This window comes from Mauremys mutica, chromosome 11 (genome assembly GCF_020497125.1).
Source record: "Mauremys mutica isolate MM-2020 ecotype Southern chromosome 11, ASM2049712v1, whole genome shotgun sequence".
Lineage (NCBI taxonomy): Eukaryota > Metazoa > Chordata > Testudines > Geoemydidae > Mauremys > Mauremys mutica.
Genome location: NC_059082.1, coordinates 12,240,166 through 12,259,709, shown reverse-complemented (window position 1 = coordinate 12,259,709; position 19,544 = coordinate 12,240,166). Strand labels below are relative to the sequence as shown.

Here is a 19,544-nt window from a genome sequence, read left to right as displayed (position 1 = left end):
AAACGCCCCGCCAAATATCTTTGTTAAAGTAGCAAGGAAGATTCTGGGTGACAAATGGATTCATGGTTTAGAATGATCCCCCTTAGTATGCCCCAACACGAAAGTCACTCTGTAAAGGTGAACGGGGGGTTATGGCCTAAAACTCTTCTAATGAGCACCTGATGACTATTATTCATCAGTTTATTTCTTGTGCATCCCCAGTGTTTGATGCTCCTGCCCCAAGAAGCTTACAGTCACGGGGGAGGGATAGCTCAGTGGTTTGAGCATTGGTCTACTAAACCCAGGGTTGTGAGCTCAACCCTTGAGGGGGGGCCATTTAGGGATCTGGGCAAAAATCTGTCTGGGGATTGGTCCTGCTCAAAGCATGGACTGGATGACCTTCTGAGGTCCCTTCCAACCCTGATAGTCTATGATTCTAAGAAGACAATGTCAAACATAGTTAAAGCTCCTAATGTACCAGAGGTCTGATCCTAAGAGGGGCTGAGCACCCTGAAACTCCCATTGATTTAGCATCACCCTGGAAGAGCTCAGCACCTTGCAGGATCTGGTGCCAGGCCATCACATAGTAGAGATACTTAATGTCTCAGCAGCCTGTTAGAAGGAACGTTGAGAAATCCTAATATTTCAGCTGTTCAGTAGGGTGGGGAGGCAACCCTGATGGGCTCTGTGGATTAAAAGGAGAGGGTTAGAGCTTGTGACACCAGGCCAGGGGGCATTCTAGGCATAAGGAAGCAGCATGGATGGAGCTGGGGATGGGCGAAGAGGACAGAGGGACTCTGAAGTGGGAAAAGGAGCAGTGGGAACAGTCTCCAGACCTGTTAACTAGACATAGTTCCTCAGCATAAAAATGCAAGTGACGCAGCATGGCCCCAAGTCACATTCCTAGTTGCTGGCTGTAGCTCCTTGAACTAGGTAGGGGCATGTCAAAGAAGGCTTTGATGCTTCTCATCCATGTAGCAGAGTTCCTGGTGACCTGAGCTTTTGTCTGAGCGTCACCTCTATCTGCACATTCTTTCCTCACCATTCTCAAGTACAGCATCTGCATGTCACTCGCTATGATTAATTCACAAGGGCTCACAGACCTCATGCTTCAGGGCATAATAAACTGATCAGCAGCTGGGGTTAGGAAGAGAATCTGTCTCCATGAGGTGGTATTGCACAGCTGACTGCCTAGGTATGTTTATAGGGGTGAGGGAGGTTTGCATCTTCCTCTGAAGAGTCAAATAAAGGCCACGGCCAGAAGGACCAGCGCTCTTTTTCATAGTACATGGCAATGTAAGAATATTTGTAGCTGCTTCGAGCCCATGTCTCTTACAAGAAACCCATTTGACGTGGTGTCATCTCATTTCTTCATGCCCTTTGTGATATTAATTTTACTCAAGGCCTTGTACAGCTTGGTATATTAAGGTAAATTTCATTATCTTTGATGTCTTTCTGCTTCTTCCATCTTCTCTTTTTTATGAGCTGTCTCTTTTCATGAGATGTTTTCTTCATCTTCTTTGCCTCCTTTTCTTCCCTTACCCTGCAGCCAGGTTGATATTTTGCCTGTCTCTCCTATTCAGATACAAGATGTGTACTGCTTGGGACTGGGTCTTAGGCTCACATCTAATTTTACCTTCTCATTGCACTGTTGTTGGAAGACTGGTCTATTAAACCCCTCTCCCCCAATGCTTTCTATGTTCCTGTCTTTACTGTAAATTGAAAACACGTCTCCGTAAGATGCGCCCACTGGAAAAATGGCCCCCAACGATAATAGTTTCCCAAACAATTAATTTCAAACACTGATGCAATAATTGTTGTTTGTTGTTTCTGGAGAATAGCTAAACCTGGTAAAAGGAGGTTATTCCCCTGTATTTTCCACTGGTTAGATGCAAATCAAAGCTACTCACTGGAAATAAAGTCCTTGCCAATGACTTTGAGGGTCTTAATGTCAGAAGGGTCAGGCACCCATACTGCCACCACAACTAGAGCCAGGGCTGCTCAGCACCTCTGAGAATCAGCCCCCTTGTGGTTGATTCTGGAAGGAGTATGGAATATTATAGAAGTGAAGTCAAGGGGGCGGAGATGTTAAGAAAAGGAAGGAGGGGTCTGAGTGAAGCGAATGGCTGAAAGTGGAAGGCTCTGTTCTGTTAAGAGTTTGAATTAAATGTTTCATAGTGAGGAGAAACTCAGGCATTTATGACTGTGCTGGAGATCAAAGACACAGATATTGCAATGACGGCAAAAATCTCTCTTGTGACATCTATTTCCACAGTATCGGTATGTGGTGATAGCGGTAGGGACATGAACTGATGAGTTACTCCCTTCGAGTGTCCCAGTGTGATTCCTCCTTCACAGCATCTGCTCTGGCTGATAGATTCTCTTCTGAGACTCCTGGTCTATTTTGCATGCAACAAACCCCTCCGTTCTGGCTATCAGTAGGAGTTGAAACTAAGGCCAAAGTACAACTGTCCACTATGTGAGCTAAACAACTCAGTGCTCATTCAGCAAAGCCCTTAAGCATGTGTTTAAGTCCCAGTAAAGTTGACCAATCTTGACCACATGTTAAAGTTAAGCACCTACTTGCTTTTCTGAATCAAGGCCTTAGCTGGGAGCAGTAGCTGGTGGCTTCCACTGTGGATCAGCTACAGAGTACATGGGCACACTTAGCCAGCTTTACACATGGATTAGCCCTTCTCCATCAAACTGCTCACTCCCGCACCCTACTCTAGACAGCCACAAGCACAACATTTGTTCCTCCCTCCCGGTAGGGGATTTAAAACTCCATGCCAACTTTTACTTTCATTCCCAAAAGTATTTCACCCCAGGCAGTGATGCACCTTAGCCAGCAGCAGATGGCAAACTGAGCAAATGGCAGAGCTGTGATGAAAGGAGATATATTTCTACGGAAAGCTTCCAATTTATTTTTCTTTCCTGTGCAAAATTAAAGGAAATGATGTGGACCTTACTGATGAGAAGGCATAGGCTGCACGATATCTGTCCTCTTCCCTTTTGAACTATTTCTATTTTATGTTATAGTAGCTCCTACTGATATTGATCCCTATTGTATTAGGCACGGTATATACCAACAATAATAGACAGTACCTACCACAAAATGCTCATGGCCTAACTAGACAAAGGGTGGGATGGGCAACAGGCACAGAGAAGTGGCGTGATTTGCCGAACATCACACAATGAGTCAGTGGTGGTGCTGGGAATAAACCCAGGTCTCCTGCCTCTCCATCCAGTCTCATATCTAGTGATCAGACTGCCTCTGATGTACAAGATAATTGATACTGCGAGATAATCTTGGCTCTCTCTAAGCCAGTACAGTGCAAGATAAAGCCTTCACCCTTGGTCCTTCAACGTATCTTTGGCACTGGCCATGTAGAGTGTCTAAATGACTCTCCGAGATATATTTTTCCATCACTTTAAAAGGTATCCTGCTGTTGTAAAAAACTATCAGATTTTTTTGTGTCTTTGCCTTTGAGCTGGAGCAAACCAGCATTTTAAGGAATCGTTGGTATTTTACTAATTGAACTCCAGAGGCACAATAGGTGGTAACATGTTAAATATGACTCTCTGAGCTCAGCTTTGTTTTCTTCCTCCAAGTTGCGCTAAGAGGACAAATTCAGTAGATGGCCACCAAAGGGCTGAATGAGATGGCAGGGTGGCCATTGGGAACTGATGTGAGACTGACATTTTTTTTCTGTTTATCTGAAAAATGCTGTCTCCACTGAACATTCATTATGTCCAGTAAATCCTCAGGAAGCAAGGATTTTGTTCAGCATGGAAAACCATTGTGATGAAACTGAAATAGCCCTTTGCAAAGGGCCAGATTGAGCTAATTATAGTCTCACCAATGGAGCCCAAGCAGAGTGTTAACAAAGACCCTGCATTTGCCCAGTGCTATTAAACTTTGCAAACAGAAGGAAAAACCTGCGAGAAAACAGAGGTGTGCACTGGAGAAATCAGTTGGCTGCCAGAGCCTAATACGCAGAGCGGAATGAGGGGGGAAATATTTTAAAATGCAAACAAGGCCCATGGAGGCTTCACCAGCGCTTCAGAGAGAGAATTTTTAAACCTAAATGATTTTCACATTTAATTCAGGGAGAAATTAGTCACCAGGTATTAAGATAAAGCAAGGCTCTCGCCTGTATTAGGATTCCATCCTGTTCAAGCTGTCTTATCTCTGGAATAATTAGACTGCTCGCTGAAGTAGAAAATGTGCTATCTGATTCATTAGCCAGATTTCCCTTTGTACGGTAATTGCTCCCCAACTCATGTTTGGCTTATTGGAAATAGAGAAACAGGGCCACGGGGATCTCAGGCCTTCATGGATAAAGAGGGGCCAGGGAGTCATGGGGATGGAGTGAGCATATTTAACCACTCAGTGTGTGCATTGCAGTTTAGTACAAGGTTCCCAGTCAGTGAATTTGGTGGGGTGTGTCCGGGAGGGTGGAGCCCAGTTCGTCACAGCTGTCAAGTCTCAGCTGCGAGTTTCTGTGTGTGTGTGAGAGAGAGAGAGATTCTTCATACTACAGAAAAAAAGTGAAAGCAGCTAAAATCTACCTCTGCCTATGACTGAAGTTTGCAAAATAAATAAAAAAGGAAGGAAAGAAGTTCAAGGTGTATTTTGACCCAAGTACCTGTGACACACACCGGCTAATGCAGGAACTGGATGGAATAATGATGGACAAGGAAGACAGCAGATGGAGGTATAGAGAAGGAAGCGGGGAATCACAGGGCACTCTTAATATTTTTTCCCCACAGAAGAAATGAAAGAATCATAGAAATGTAGGACTGGAATGGACTTTGTTAGGTCATCTAGTCCACTGCCCTGCAGTGAGGCAGGACTAAGTATTATCTAGATCATCCGTGACAGGTGTTTGTCTACCCTATTCTTAAAAACCAGCAATGACGGAGATTCCACAACCTCCCTAGGTAATTTGTTCCAGTGCTTAACCACCCTGACAGTTAGGAAGTTTTTCCTAAAGTCTAACCTCAATCTCCCTTACTGCAATTTAAGCCCATTGCTTCTTGTCCAGTCCTCAGTGGTTAAGGAAAACAATTTGTCACCCTCCTCTTTGTAACAACTTTTATGTACTTGAACACTGTTACCATGTCCAGTCTCAGTCTTTTCTTCTCCAGACTAAACAAACCCACTTTTTTCAATCTTTCCTGGTAGGTCATGTTTTCTAGATCTTTAATCATTTTTGTTGCTCTCTTCTGGATTTTCTTCAGTTTGTCCACTTCTTTTGCTAAGTATGGTGCCCAGAACTGGACACAACACTCCAGTTGAGGCCTAATCAGTGCTGAGGAAGTTTCCTCCAGGTTTTTACTCAGACAACTAGCCCATGCGGCCATCCTGGCTGCTGAGTCTACACCATTTTTTATAGTGAGCTGCCTTGATCAAAGCTACCTTGTGTATGCCGACGTGCTGCAATTGCACCTCCCAATTTCAGTGTAGACGTATCGGGAAGGCATAGAGAGGATGATGGTGTGAGGAGGAAGCTTGCCCAGCTATTGACCTCAGTCTCCAGGGCCGTCATACCAGCACTGCTCACAAAATTACATTCACTTCTTTCTTTCTCTCTCTCTCTCTCTCTCTCTCTCTCACATGGGATTCTGCTAGCAGATAAAGTGATGATGTCACTATGCTCTGTCCTGTGAGGTGACTTCACAGCACAGTGATTTTACATATTGATGTCCCACTTCGGGGGGGCAGTCGGTCATTTGTCCTGCAGAAAAGTTGACTTACAAAGGATGAAGCCGTTAAACAGCTCGTCACTGGAGGCTTTTCAGTGTGTTTAATTAAAAGTATCCCAGGTCTGGGCTGAAAATTCTTCCTCCTGGACTTCACAAGCAGGACTGTGGCTCAGCAATAGACTCTGGAAATCTCTTGAGATGCTGGCGTCTTGTAAGGGGTCTCATGTGGCTTTGGGAACCAGCTCCCTTTGTGATAGTTCTTGGTTTGGAGTGACATTTGGTGCTTGGTCAGGATTTTCATGGCATCAGTGTTCAATGTGGGCTAACCTTTCTGCTCTGATGTTGCTAAATTCCAATAAGTCACAATGGGCCTGACCCCTTTTCTACATAGGATGTAGAATTTGCCCTTGACTCATGGGTTTGTCCCACATAAGAAAAGAGAAGCATCTCATGCCTCTGGGGAAGCATATGGGAAGAACCTTCATGAAACCACGTCTTTTCTCCTCTGTTGCAGTGATACCTAAAGTAACAAAGCACTTGCTGGCCAATCCTGTCTTCACTTGCATCATACTTGCTGCCTGCATGGAGATTGCTGTGGTCGCTGGCTTTGCAGCCTTCCTGGGGAAGTACCTGGAACAGCAGTTCAACCTCACCACCTCATCAGCCAATCAGCTCTTGGGTAAGTAACTACATTAACCGGCCACCAGTCCCTCTGCTGTCTCTAATACGTTGGCCTTCCACGTGAAGATCTTTCACCTGAGGATCTCAGAGCTCTCTGTGAAATGAGTGGGTATACAGAAAGAGAGAGAGAGAGTGTGTTAGAATCCCCATTTTACAGGGTAGAAAACAGGTCCTGGAGAGGCTGTGTATGTGTTTATATCTATTTAATCCTCTCATTTTGGATGCCTTGGCTTTTAGGAACCCAAATTTAGACACCAAGGGCCTATTTTCAGATGTTCTGAGCTCTCACAACTGCAGCTGAACTCACTGATTATGCGGGGATGCTCAGCACTTCTGAAAATCAAGCCCGAGCTGTCTAAACTCTGGCACACCAAAAATGATTTGCCCCAAATTAGAAAATGTGGCCCTCTGTGAATTGACCAAGATCACATTCAGAGGGCTGAAGATGATAATTCTGGGAGAATTAGGCCTAGCTACAATGGTGCCATTGTCGTGACAGTTTCTCAGTTGAAGACTTAAAAAGGGAGGTGGATTGACAAAGTGGGCCTGATCAGGATTCTTGTAACATTTCTAGCAAAATTTCCTCATGGACTATTACAGGCCTGAAAAGTAAATCCCAGGAATTGGATTTTAGGAATTATTTGTCTCCATTTAATTTAGTTTTCCTCCGGGAAACTTGGCTCACGAAGGAGGAATCCTTTTGTTTATTGGGCTTTGAATCCTTCTGAGAAGGGACGTTAAGCATGGTTAGACTGGCATGGGGGCTGGTCCTTTTCATTTCTACCAAATTAAGAGTCATAACTAGCATGTCAATGCCTTCAATAACCCTTATTTCCAGGACTATAGTAGTAGTTTCTCAGCTAAATCTAGTTTGTTAGCTCTGAATGTTCATTTGCCTCCTTTGGGCTCTCCTTTGTATAATGAATCTTTATGGACAGAGTTTGATGGGCATTGACCAGTTTATGGAAAAGGTTCCAATAGCAAATTTTGTACTTTTGGGAACTTTAAACACCTAATTCGGTGCGGAGGATAAGGAAATTGTAAAGGTTTCCTCTAACTCAGTAAAGGAGTATTGCCTCCATCTCTCCCAGTAAGAAATTCTTTGGGCCATAAACTTTCTGTCATTTTAGATTTGAAGTGGTAGAGGTGGTGATCATCTGCAGGGTCATTTTACAGTCACCTCTTCTAGAGGGAGTCATGCGACTGATTATATCACAGTTCTGATTTTATGCTGGTCTTGTTTCTCTAACTTTTTAGTGGTTTTTAAACTGGACAGCTGTCACCAACCCCTGCAAGTGAATTTCTGCCCTCCAGCCACATTTTCCCAGATAAATTCTGGCAGATTGTGCATTACTCCTAATTTTGAAGCTGTAAACTCAAGGCAAATTAAGTTGAATCCATTAATTAAATCAGAAAGAAACTCTCGTCCAATGATTTGTTAGTTTTAAAGAACAAGCTTTTGCACTTTAGCGATTCAGCACAAGTCCATGTAACATTTATTAAGATTGTTGAAAAATTACAGGATGACCTAACCACCAACAAGGGTCATGTTTACCTTTAAAAGGTAAAAGCATCTGGTATGATTCAGATTGCTCCAGCCAGAAGAAACAGCTTCAGATCATGGCAGGGGCTGCTAGAAATAATGGTTCCCCAGATTCTAGTAAGAAATTTGTTATCCTTAGAAGCGAATATTAAAAAAATGCTGAATAAGAAGTCTGAACAATTGAAAAATTGTATGACTGAATGACATAACATCCCTCGCCCACCAATGTCTGTCACTAAGTACGGTAATTTTGTCAAGTGTCCGTCGTGCAACATGTCAGTGCCAACCCCGGAAGGGCTTGTACAGGTCTCCATGTCCAAACTATGCAGTTATGTCCTGAAAGACATAATCATCTTTGTCCATGCTGGTCTGGCCAGATTGAAGACTGACCATGCTATTTATATGTCTTCTGACCTGTACTGCCACCCGAGAACTAAATGGCTATCTTCATTCCTGGCTCAGAGGCCTTCTGCCACACCCGCTCAGAAATTAGGATACTTGCTACATAGTGAAAATGTGTCAGTTATACAGGCTGTTGTCCTAGGTGCCTGTTCAGCCACAAAAATAATAAAAATATGTGAAAGGGAGGCTATTTTGGCCTAAGTGAAATAATGTCCTCCTCATATTTTTTCTTATTTTCATACATATTTTAAGGGGTGGTGATGTGAAAAGGTATCAATGATTTTAGGGAAGGGCTAAACCAGTGGTTCTCAAACTTGGGCCTCCGCTTATTCAGGGAAAACCCCTGGCGGGCCGGGCAGGTTTGTTTACCTGCCGCGTCCGCAGGTCCGGTCGATCGCGGCTCCCACTGGCCGAAGTTCGCTGCTCCAGGCCAATGGGGTCTGCAGGAAGCAGCATGGACTGAGGGCAGGTCCATACTCACTGCGCGGGTCGACACAGTGAGTTCGACTTCTCCGAGTTCGAACTATCGCGTCTAATCAAGACGCGATAGTTCGAACTTCCCGCGCACTCCGGTCGACTCCGGAACTCCACCACTGTGAACGGCGGTGGCGGAGTCGACCTTGGAGCCGCGGAGTTCGACCCCGCCGCGTCTGGACGGGTAAGTAAGTCGAACTAGGGTACTTCGAGTTCAGCTACGCTATTCGCGTAGCTGAACTTGCGTACCCTAGTTCGACCCCCCCGCCCTTAGTGTAGACCAGGCCTGAGAGATGTACTGGCCACCACTTCCAGCAGCCCCCATTGGCCTGGAGCGGTGAACTGCGGCCACTGGAAGCCACGATCGGCCAAACCTGCGGACGTGGCAGGTAAACAAACCGGCCCAGCCCACCAGGGGCTTTCCCTGAACAAGCCACGGACCAGCTTTGAGATCCACTGCTCTAAATCATGTTCCCTACCCCAGGGCTCACAGAAGTTGTTTTATCTAGAATCAGTTCTTTCTGTGAGAAATGATATTCTTCATTCTTGCAGCAAGGGCATAAATAGTCTTTAAAGCTCCTCACCTAAAGCAGAGACACCAGCCTGCTGCCCACAATGCTATGCGGGAAACCTGGGAACACGGGAGAAGAGCTCCTTGTCTGAGCGAGTGCTGCCCCTGTAACTGCCTGCCTGATGATTCACGCAGTCGAGAGTTGCCCTCTGTTCTCAGGTTAAGATCGAGAGCCCAGTTCCCCAGCTGAGCTCCCATCTCCCCTGCAATTTGGCCTGCATCAAATTGGAAACACAGGCAACAAAAGAGCTGCAAGCAGTTGTTCTGCAGCCCAGCTGTTGCATCCTGGTCACCTTTCCAACAACATTTTCTTTTGGAGCCATCCTGCTGCTGCCCCTGCATTCTCTGCGCTTCTCTTCTTCCCTCCTGTACATGGAAGGACATTGATACAAACACAGGCTCTGTATTCATTTGCTCCTGACACTTCTTCCCCACAAAGTCCCAGGGCTCTCTTTGTGACAGTCGTCCTTTCCCCAGCACCCGGTTAAGGCATCTAGGTGTTGATTCTGAATAACCTGCAATCACCATCATCCAAATGGGCCCCTGGCATGGACCTGTCAAGCACTGACAGCTTACAATGAGTCTGGTTGAATATCAACAGGAATAGCACGCAGGCTGCTGTCCTGATTGTTATGCATTTTTCTGCAGAACTAATTGAAAACCTCCATTTTAAAAAAATTTAAATGAAATTGCTGCAGAATTTCCCACCTGCCGCAGAATCCAGAGACCTTGTTGCAGAATGGTCTTGGGTCTGACCAGCAGTGATGAGGTGAAAGTGAGCAAAAAGAGGCTGAATATTGTGAGAATGTTTCTGAAGTGAGGGTCTGAGATTTTAGAAGCAACTAGTGATTTTGAGTACCAAACTTGAGACTTCATAAAGAGGCCTGATTCTCAGACAGTACTGAACACCTCTCCTCTGAAGATCAAGCCCCTTGAAAGCGTCTCATGTTGGGCATCCACAATCACTGGTCACTTTTGGAAATCTTGCACGAGCTCTATTAGACTGTGGATTTGTCTCCCTTGGGAAAAACAGTGGAGACGCCACTGCCTGGACAAAGCACTGCAGAGGACCAGTTCTTTGCTGGCTGTGGCAGCAGGGAGGCAGGGAGCGGTGACCTATAGCCTTTCCATCATCCCAGGGAGGAAGCAACTCTGCTACAGGTGAGTGCTAACAGCTTCTGGGACCTGAAGTCTCACATGGTCACTCTTAAGGAGAACCCACATGAATGGATAAACATCTAGTGGGTACTCTGAGCCTTTAGCACTTCCTCCGTCACTAGCGCACTGATCTAGTCATTGATCTAATAAAATGCTTCAACATGCAGTGTGTTTTTTTAGCTCCCACTTTCTCCTTGTGCATCTTCCTGACTCTTTTTTTCCTTCTTGCAGGGATGACAGCGATCCCATGTGCATGTCTGGGCATATTCCTGGGTGGTCTCCTGGTGAAGAAGCTCAGCCTGTCTGCTCTAGGAGCCATCAGGATGGCCATGCTCGTTAACCTAGTGTCCACAGCTTGCTATGTCTCTTTCCTATTCCTGGGCTGCGATACGGGGCCTGTAGCTGGGGTTACTGTTCCCTATGGAAACAAGTGAGTACAGAGAGGATTTCAACTGCATCTCCCACCTCCAGCCCTATGATACTGCCCAGAAAGTATAGCACAGCAGTGTTAGCTAAACTAACCTGCCCTTATCAGTGCTGTTTCTCTATTTTTCTAGGTTTTTATACCACATCCATAACTGGTATTTGAGTGCCTCTAGGGTTAAGTTGTATGAAGTGTTGATCTAGCTATGTTGGTCCCAGGATGTCAGAGAGACAGAGTGGGTGAGGCACAGGCACCGAATGTCTCATTTCCCTGAGGGTGCTCCACCCCAGGCCCCGCCCCCACTCCAGCTCTTCCCCCAAAGTTCCACCCCGTCTCTTCCCACCCCACACCTCTTCCCACCCCTCTGTTCCCTCCCCGAGTGCGCCCCACCCTCACACCTCCCCAACCCCCCAGCGCCTCCTGCCCACCACTGAACAGCTGATCGCAGTGGGTGGGAGGCTGTGGGAGGAAGGGGAAGGAACTGATTGGTGGGGCCAGCCAGCAAGCAGGAGGTGCGGGGGTCCGGGCCGGCTCTACAGTTTTTGCTGCCCCAAGCAGCGCGCCGAATTGCCGCCGCGGGCGGCGGGGACAGTCCGTGTGCCCTTAGGGCGGCAGGCGCGTTTCCGCAGTGGCGGCGGCAATTCGGCAGCAGCTTCTATGTTTAGCTGAAGCTGCCGCGGACAGCTAAACATAGAAGCTGCCACCGCGGAAACGCGCCTGCCACCCTAAGGGCACGGGGACTGCCCCCGCTGTCACCGGCGGCAATTCGGCGCACTGCTTGGGGGCAAAACAACAGGGACTGCCGCCCCTTGCAGATTGCCGCCCCAAGCACCAGCTTGGAATGCTGGTGCCTGGAGCCGGCCCTGACGGGGATGGAGATGAAAGGGGGAGGAGCTGATCAGTGGGGCCACTGGTGCACCCACAGAGTTGGCGCCTATGGGGTGAGGTAATATCTTTTACTGGACCAACTTCTGTTTATTGATATTACCTCCCCCACCTTGTCTCTCCAGGAGTATGTAATAGTGTTACAGTAAATGCATTCCTGACGCAAGTGGGGAGGACTCCACTGAAGTCAGTGGAGAGGCACCTGCTTCCACTATGGCTGGATTGGGCCCATTCTATAGACGTGCCTGGAGGGGAATCAGAACAATAACAAGTTTGAGAGCTGAATTCCACTGAGCTTAACTGAAACTGACCCAAGTGGCTAGAAACACGAGGCCAGATTCTGATCTCATGTAGGCTGGTGTAAACGCAGAGTGAATCCACTGAGATAAGTGGAGCTGCTCCGGCCTGATCTTTGCAAGTGCTAAGCACCCGCTTATCCCACTGAAATCTAGGGAAACTCTGGGTGCTTTTACTGAGGTGGCCTAAATGGGGATTTAGGAGTCAAACTCAAGGCACCCAGTTTTGGAAATTTGGGGCCTGTATGATGAGCAAAAGGCGCTTTCCCACTTGCTGCTTGGCTGCAGATGAGCCCCATTTTGAGGCAGGGTGTTCGGACTCAGGAAGCCCCGCAGAGCTAGGACCTACCACAGATAGAATGATTCTGCATTCTTCTGAAGTTTCTCAACATGGGACAGTGGCTCTTTGAGGATGAAAACGTCAGCACGTCTTCAGCTCGCTGTCATTGTGCTAGATAAATACAGCCTCTCCTGTCCTGGAGGTCTGATCTCAGGGCTGAGACAACGCCCACAGAACTTCACATTAGATTTTTCCAGCACCGTCCTGAGCCACCCTGGGGAGATGGTGGGAGCCGGAAATAATAAACCTCAATGTGTTTCTGTCACAGAAGGAATGTGTGGCCTCGGGTTCCTTCTGCCGGCACCCAAACATCCCACCCACCCTTCTCTCCCTTGGTTTGCAGTGATTGGCTAAGCCCCCTTTGTGTGATGCTTCTCAGAAAAGCCAGCTGGCATTATTGCATTGTGCATCCATTTCTGATTCTGCTTCTTTTGCAGCTCAGCTCTGACCTTGCCCTTGGACCCATATTCCCCCTGCAATAACAACTGTGAATGCCAAACCGATTCCTTCACTCCAGTTTGTGGGGCAGATGGGATCACCTACTTGTCCGCCTGCTTCGCGGGCTGCAGGAGCACGGTAATTGTCGTGATTTACTCAACATCTCCTATCCGTGTGTGGTTGAGAGGTTAGTGTGTATACATAGTAAGAGTCATTCATTTACAGCTGAGGATGGCTGAAGGCCCCAGAGATTGACGACTTATTATTATTATTATGTGGATTACCATAGTACCTTGGAGTCCCAGCAATGGATAAGGCACCCATTGTGCAAGGTGCTGTACAAACACAGAACAAAAAGACACTCCCTGCCCCCAAGGAGCTTGCAATCTAAGTGTAAGACAAGAGACAACAGATGGATACAGACAGACGGGGAAGCACAAGGAAATATCGGTCAATGATTGGCAGTGGTCTATGCATACCAATAGCCTGACCCTTGTCAAGTGTTTTTGTAGGTGTCGCATCCCAGGAGAGCTGAGGAGGGCTCTGAAGGAGGATTATGAGTTAGTTTTTGCACCTCCCAAGCGTAGGGGGCAGCATGGGAGAAAGCGCAAAAGTGCTTGTTTTAAAATGTACCAAGTGGGCGATGGAGGCTGGTATCGGGCCAATCCGAGGTGAGCAGTGACAGCTCAGTTGTGAATGAGACGTGATAGGTAGGGTGAGGGTTGACTGTTAAGGGCCTCTGTGTCTTCACACCTAAGGATGAGAGAAACTGAGGACCTCATTTTATTATGCCGTTTTAGCTCTGGCCATGGCCCGATGGGATCGTCTCTAAGTGAGGAGGGAGCTCCCTTCTTCCCGCTACACCATCCATTGGATGCTGTGCTCTTGGGTGCACATGTGAAGCTTGTCTCCTCTTAGCCCAGCCATAGCTGAGGCTCTGTGGGAAGCCACATCATGGACAGAATCACTCAAAGGGAGACCATAGGCAGAGCTGAAGCTCTTAAGGGACAGTCTGCACTTGCCACCTTTGCCATCTGGCTTCTAGCCTCTCAGATGTGATGAAAATCAGCTGACCCACCTCTTCTTACTGCAAATGCAAATCAGTCAGAGACCGAAACAGAGAGAGCACAACTCGAAGGCCGACCAACCAGCCTGAGGCAGAGTCTAGTCCCATCATGGGGACTAGTGGGTTCTGTTACGGGCAGGTTATATAGACATCTTGTTTCTTGTTTCTGCTCACTTCCATTTCTCCTGCCCTTGTTCTTCCCCTCCCTGCTGTCCCCCTTGCGCTGCCTTCCCCATTTCCTCTTCTCTCTCCTTCCCTCCATTTCTTCTATTTCCTCTCCTCTTTCACCCACTTCCTGTCCTCTTCTCTCTGATTCAACACCAACAGCAGGGGGCCAAATGAAGAGCGTGGCCTCCAGCAATCCCCTGAAATTAATAGCCATGGATATTCTGTATCCCCAGACTTGGTTTATTTCATTTAAAAAATGCAAACTCTCTCTATGTGAAGGAGACTTGCTATTTGGGGTCTCAGAATCTCCTACGATACCTGTTAAGATAAGGAATCTCTTATGATATCTTGAGCCGATCTTTCATTATTATTTTTTTTATTTCTTAAAGTTTGAGTGTGTTAAGAGTGATGCTGCAAAAGAGTCAGTGCAGGAATGAAAGGGAATCCGTGGCTAGTCGCATCCGTAGAGAGCTACAGCCTAGATCACAAAGAGCCTTGGCCAAAAATCCATTTGAGGAACTCCGAGTGCCTCACTTTTCTGTGCACATAGGGCCTTATTAAATGAGAGTGGCTGTTCATGGCTGCTGAAACAGCAACGCTCATTGTATCCAATTATCCCTGATCTGCTTTGCCCTTCTTTATTTGCGAGACTGTACTGCATTCCCGTTCCCCTGGCTTGCCCCCCCCCCCACCACTGATATTCTCAAAGCTCGGCCTCTCCTTTCCATTCTGTCATGTGTGGACAGTTCGGATTAGTCTGAAAACACTCTGGCAGGAAGTGTAAATCCCCACTTCTCCATTGTGCCATACGCGCAGATGGAGAGTCCAGAGACGTACTCGCGGTGCTGCTGTCGGGTGTGCGGGAGGGGCAGGCCGGTGCCTTAGGAAAAGAAAGAGGAGCTGTCAAACCCAAATGGTGAGGTGCGTAGCAGAGCCTTGGTTCCTTCCCTGAAGGGCTTAATGGACCTGGAGGTGCCAGGAAGCTGAGACAAAAGCTCCCGACTAACAAGTGAAGAATCACTGCAGCCGCTGAACAGAAGTCTTGTCTCCATTAGCTCCCTTGCTCCGTAGAGCGGCGGCAATGGCACTTTGACTTCACAGACATCTTTACAGAGTCAGAGAGTGTCAGTAGGCAGGTGCTACATGGGCAATTTTTACTACCCCGACTTCTGGCTTCCCCATCCAGCACCTGAGTTGTTTGCATTCTACTGAGATGAATGAAATGGCTTCTGAGCTACCAAAGTGCTTACCAGCGAAGGAGAAAGCCTGATGCCAACTCCTGGATCTTCATGTTATAGCTAAGAAAATAATTTTATCCTGGATCATTGCAGGCAAAACTGCAGAAGCTGTACATGTTAATCTCGTGCATTTCCTCTGGCATTTGCCTTACAACCAGCACTTCACTCCAATGTGATTGTTTTGACAGCAAAATTTTTGGGACGGAGCAAAGTGTCAGTAGGAAAGAAGCGTCCTTCTGATGTGCCAAATTATTCATTGGCAAGGAGAAAAATAATGCTGGCTAGTGGCAGGATGTAAAAGTGGCATTTACACTGCATTGCTCAAAGCAAACCTGTTGCTCCTTAGAAATGAGCATGGTAAAGAAAATTCAGACTCTCTCTCCAGGAATTGTTTCAGGTCTCTCTGCTATGTAACTATCAGAGCTAACCTGCTATAAGCATAAACCCATCCAGCAAAAGTCTCCCTCTCTCTTCCTCCCCTTCCACTTTTCTCTCCTGTTTAACCTCTTCTTTGGCACCATCATCTTGGCTTTTTCAAAGTAGTGGTTTTGGACATGAATTAATGAAGCAAATAGCATCCTCTGGAAAGGGCATTATCAAGAATTATGGACCAGTTTGGCCATGTAATGGCCCTGAAGCAACACCAAATTGTCAGACCAGGCTTTAAGCCCATAATCCAGATAATGGCCTGTCTAGAGGATTTTGTGGCTATTATATACGTGTGATGAGCCAAGAGTTGCTTTTTACTGGGGCATGCAATTCTCCGAATGTTTTATTTAACTTTACTGCACTGTACTGTATGTGTCCAGTCCTGTATCTCTGCTTTCCTTCTCCAGTTTGCCTTTCTCATATGAATGCCATTGTTCTTTGTGGTGAAGTTGGTCTGCAGAGAGGCTTCGGGTTTATAATTGCTAAAGGGGCGCAGGGTGGGACTTTCATTTCAGCAAATTCTTTTTCTAGCCAGTCCTCTGCTCTCGGTGACCCTTGCGAGTTAAGCCATTGTCCATATATCCTTTTTGTTTCATGGAGTTGTTTTTCTATTTCCCCTTGGGCTGGGGGCATAAGAATTCCAAATCTAATGTTGTAGCGCTGAAGTCTTAGGGATTCACATCAAAATGCCAGCCTGTTCCTCACCAATTAGAACCAGGTTTTTAAAACCGCAAAACATGGGTTATTAGACACATAACTTCCACCGGAAATTGAGCCCCCTGGGTGTGCAAATTTTGTACACGTGCACTTTCAAAAATCCCGTTCCCAGTGCATGAGCTGTTGAGCTGCAGAAAGACAAAGATGAATTTACCACAGAATGGTGATGGGATTGCAGAGTAGTCCAGGAAAATCAATAGCAATTTAGCACATGTAGCAAAATATTGCTTCTTCATAGAAGAGGGTGAAAGTCAGTGTTCGATGTCAGTGTGTTACTATAGCACATGTTATGGTGTCAGTAACAAAGGATCAAAGGTCTACTGGGTAAGAACTCAGAAGAGCAGCAAAAAAATTGTTGCATTCAGTTCTATTTACGTTGCAGTACTTTAGGATAACACCTCGGGTGCACGGTAAAGAGGAGAGAAAGATCAGGCAACGGAGCTAGATGCACAGGGACTAGGGGATATGCCATGAGCTCCCTATGAATGGTGTAACTGCTTGTTGATCTGAATTGCCAGCATCCAGGATTCCTGGCCAAATCAGATTCCAGTTACTATGCAGTCCCTTTTCATTCTCTCTAAAGTAACTAAAGCACATTCTAGCCCTTCACTTACCATAGATGTATGGAGACTGGATTCTGACCTCATGCCAGCTTGTTCTAGTTTAATTACGTTGTCTTCAGTAGAGTTACATCAGATTTGGATTCATGTAAGTAAGAGCAGAATTGGGCCAACTGCACAGAAGAGATGGGTCTCTCCTTCCAACTGTATATAAGTCACATGGAATTATCAGCCAGTTCAGTGCATAGGGATGTGACCCACTTGGCTTCCCGAACAGTCAGCCATCCCTGTAAACGATGCGGGACTCACCCCTGCAGCGCCTCCTGCTGGTTGTCTCGGGGAATTAGCTTATCCAGCCTCCAGAGCGCCCTCTGTAGGCCGGTGTCCTGCTGCTGCTTGGCCCCCGTGTCCCTCCCAGACCCGGTGCCCCGTTATATGGGGTGCAGCCCCCGGCCGTACACCCCTCAGACTCAGGGTGTCCCCTCCTCGGGGAACCCCCATCCACTATCCCTACCTTGCCTCAGTCTGAGCTACTGCCAGTCATCACCTAGCCCCCACTCCCTGGGGCAGACTGCAGTGTCAACCACTCATCACAGACAAAGGGGTTTGGACCTGCTGCCTCTGGCTACCCGGGGGCTGCCCCTACAACCCAGTACCTAATAGGCCTTACCAGGCCTGCAGCCTGGGGCTTTCCTAGGCTGGAGCTCCCCAGCTCCCTTGACTTTTCCCGAGCCCTGCTCCACTCCAGATACCTGGTTAAGCTCCCTGCAGCCAGGCCCTTCTCTCTCTGAACGCAGAGAGAGACTGTCTGCTTGAGCTCCTGGCTCAAGCCTTTATAGGGCCAGCTGGCCCTGATTGGGGCATGGCCTCATCTGAGCCTGCTTCCTCCCAATCAGCCCAGGCATCTTGCCCTTCCATAGCCCTCCTCCCTGGCTGTTTTAAACCCCTCAAGGCAGGAGCAGGTAACCACCCTGGTACGATCCCCATAGATGGGCTAGCAAAGTTAATGTATGCCCTGTCTATGCTGGGATTTTTGCACTAGGATAGTTATTGCAATCTGAGCACGTTGGTGCAACCCCCCATGGAGATGCATTGTGCAGGGCTTGCATGGCTGCGGTTTACCCTGTTAACTTACCAGGATGAGTCACACTAGTGCAGCTCATCTGCATTAGGACTTTGCACTGGTGTAACTACACCGATATCGTTACACTGGTGTTATTTGCCCTTGTCTAGACGAGCCTTCAGGTGGCCATGTCAGTGATGGGAGAGGGCCTCTTTACATTCATTATTGCCTGCCAGCCGTATAGTCACCTGCAGTCATATCGTTAACGTTACTAGGTTCACCGAGCTCTGAGGTTTTTGTGTCCGCCGCACTCCATGCAGTTATTTTAGAAGGCAATGCTTCCGACTCCCATGCAGAGAAAGAGATCAATGTCAGAAAGAATAGACTGGGGTCCCCACGGATCTTTGTGGCTGTGGAGGCACTGAACTAGAACATGTGCTAGTGTGGAGCCCTAAAGAAACCCCAGCATAAAAGCGGAGGAATTTCTATTTGAACCTTGGAGGTTTTATTTTATTGTATTGTATTTTATTTTTGTGCTCCTTTTTCTTATACGCATGTGACCTGCAAGCCTAGCAGCTTTGCAAAGACAGACAAGAAATGAATCATTTATGATCGGTTTTGCTCTGTAGTCATGAAGGGATTCCTTGCTATTATTCTGTGCCTTAATTGTGCTGACATCCCTGCCATCAGAAAGTCTGGGAGGGGTGAGCGCAAAAAAACATCTGTGACTGGAAAACAAAGCCGCTTTTGACGTCCTGTGCTTGCAGGAAAGATCAAAGGGAATGCAGTCGCTTTTTCCTCCTTCTGATCGCATATTGATAAACTTTATCTTGTCTGACTGCAGCTTTCAGTTCTGTGCAAATCCTTCTAAACTAGATGGCATCTGTTAGCCCTGTAATACCCTTGAGGTTGGTTCCATAATCACCAGTGTCTCTGCCACCTTCCCTTTGATACCTACCTCGCTATGAGAGTAGGCACGCATCCTGGTACGCTCCCTGCCGTCATTCAAGGCACTAGAATGAGGCAGTTGAACCCGCAGCAGGGAAATATGCCTCCGTGTAATGCACTCTGAGGTAATTATAACAGCCAGGGGTATATTGGGAAGTAGTTGTAACTTTAATATGGCAATATTTTATCATGATGCGGATACACAGAGCCTTCCTTTCTTCTTTTCATGAGGGTCCAACTTGGTGGTAATTTTCTTACAGACACATTTGTTTGAGATGTGAAAGGACAGGAAGCAAAGAACAAGGAGGAGGAGAAGCTTCACTGCCGCTAGAATGCTGGAAAAGCCTTTCCAAACCAGCTCAGCAAATGACTTATTAGTGACTAATTAATTGATCGCTGGAGGGTGCGCACTTGCCAGTTGGCAAACCCCTCCTTGTAAAGTGCCTGTTGTTTTG

At 47.0% G+C, this 19,544-nt stretch overlaps 1 protein-coding gene across 2 annotated transcripts in view; it reads left to right on the top strand.

Annotated features, from left to right (window-relative positions):
• The window catches only part of SLCO3A1 (solute carrier organic anion transporter family member 3A1), a 212,638-nt gene that overhangs the window by 181,382 nt on the left and 11,712 nt on the right, over positions 1-19,544 (top strand). For both annotated transcript variants that reach the window (XM_044980959.1, XM_044980960.1), the window contains exons 5-7: positions 6,203-6,367; positions 10,749-10,947; positions 12,900-13,038. In XM_044980959.1, coding sequence (XP_044836894.1) covers positions 6,203-6,367; positions 10,749-10,947; positions 12,900-13,038 — 503 coding nt within the window. The remainder of the gene's footprint in view (positions 1-6,202; positions 6,368-10,748; positions 10,948-12,899; positions 13,039-19,544) is intronic.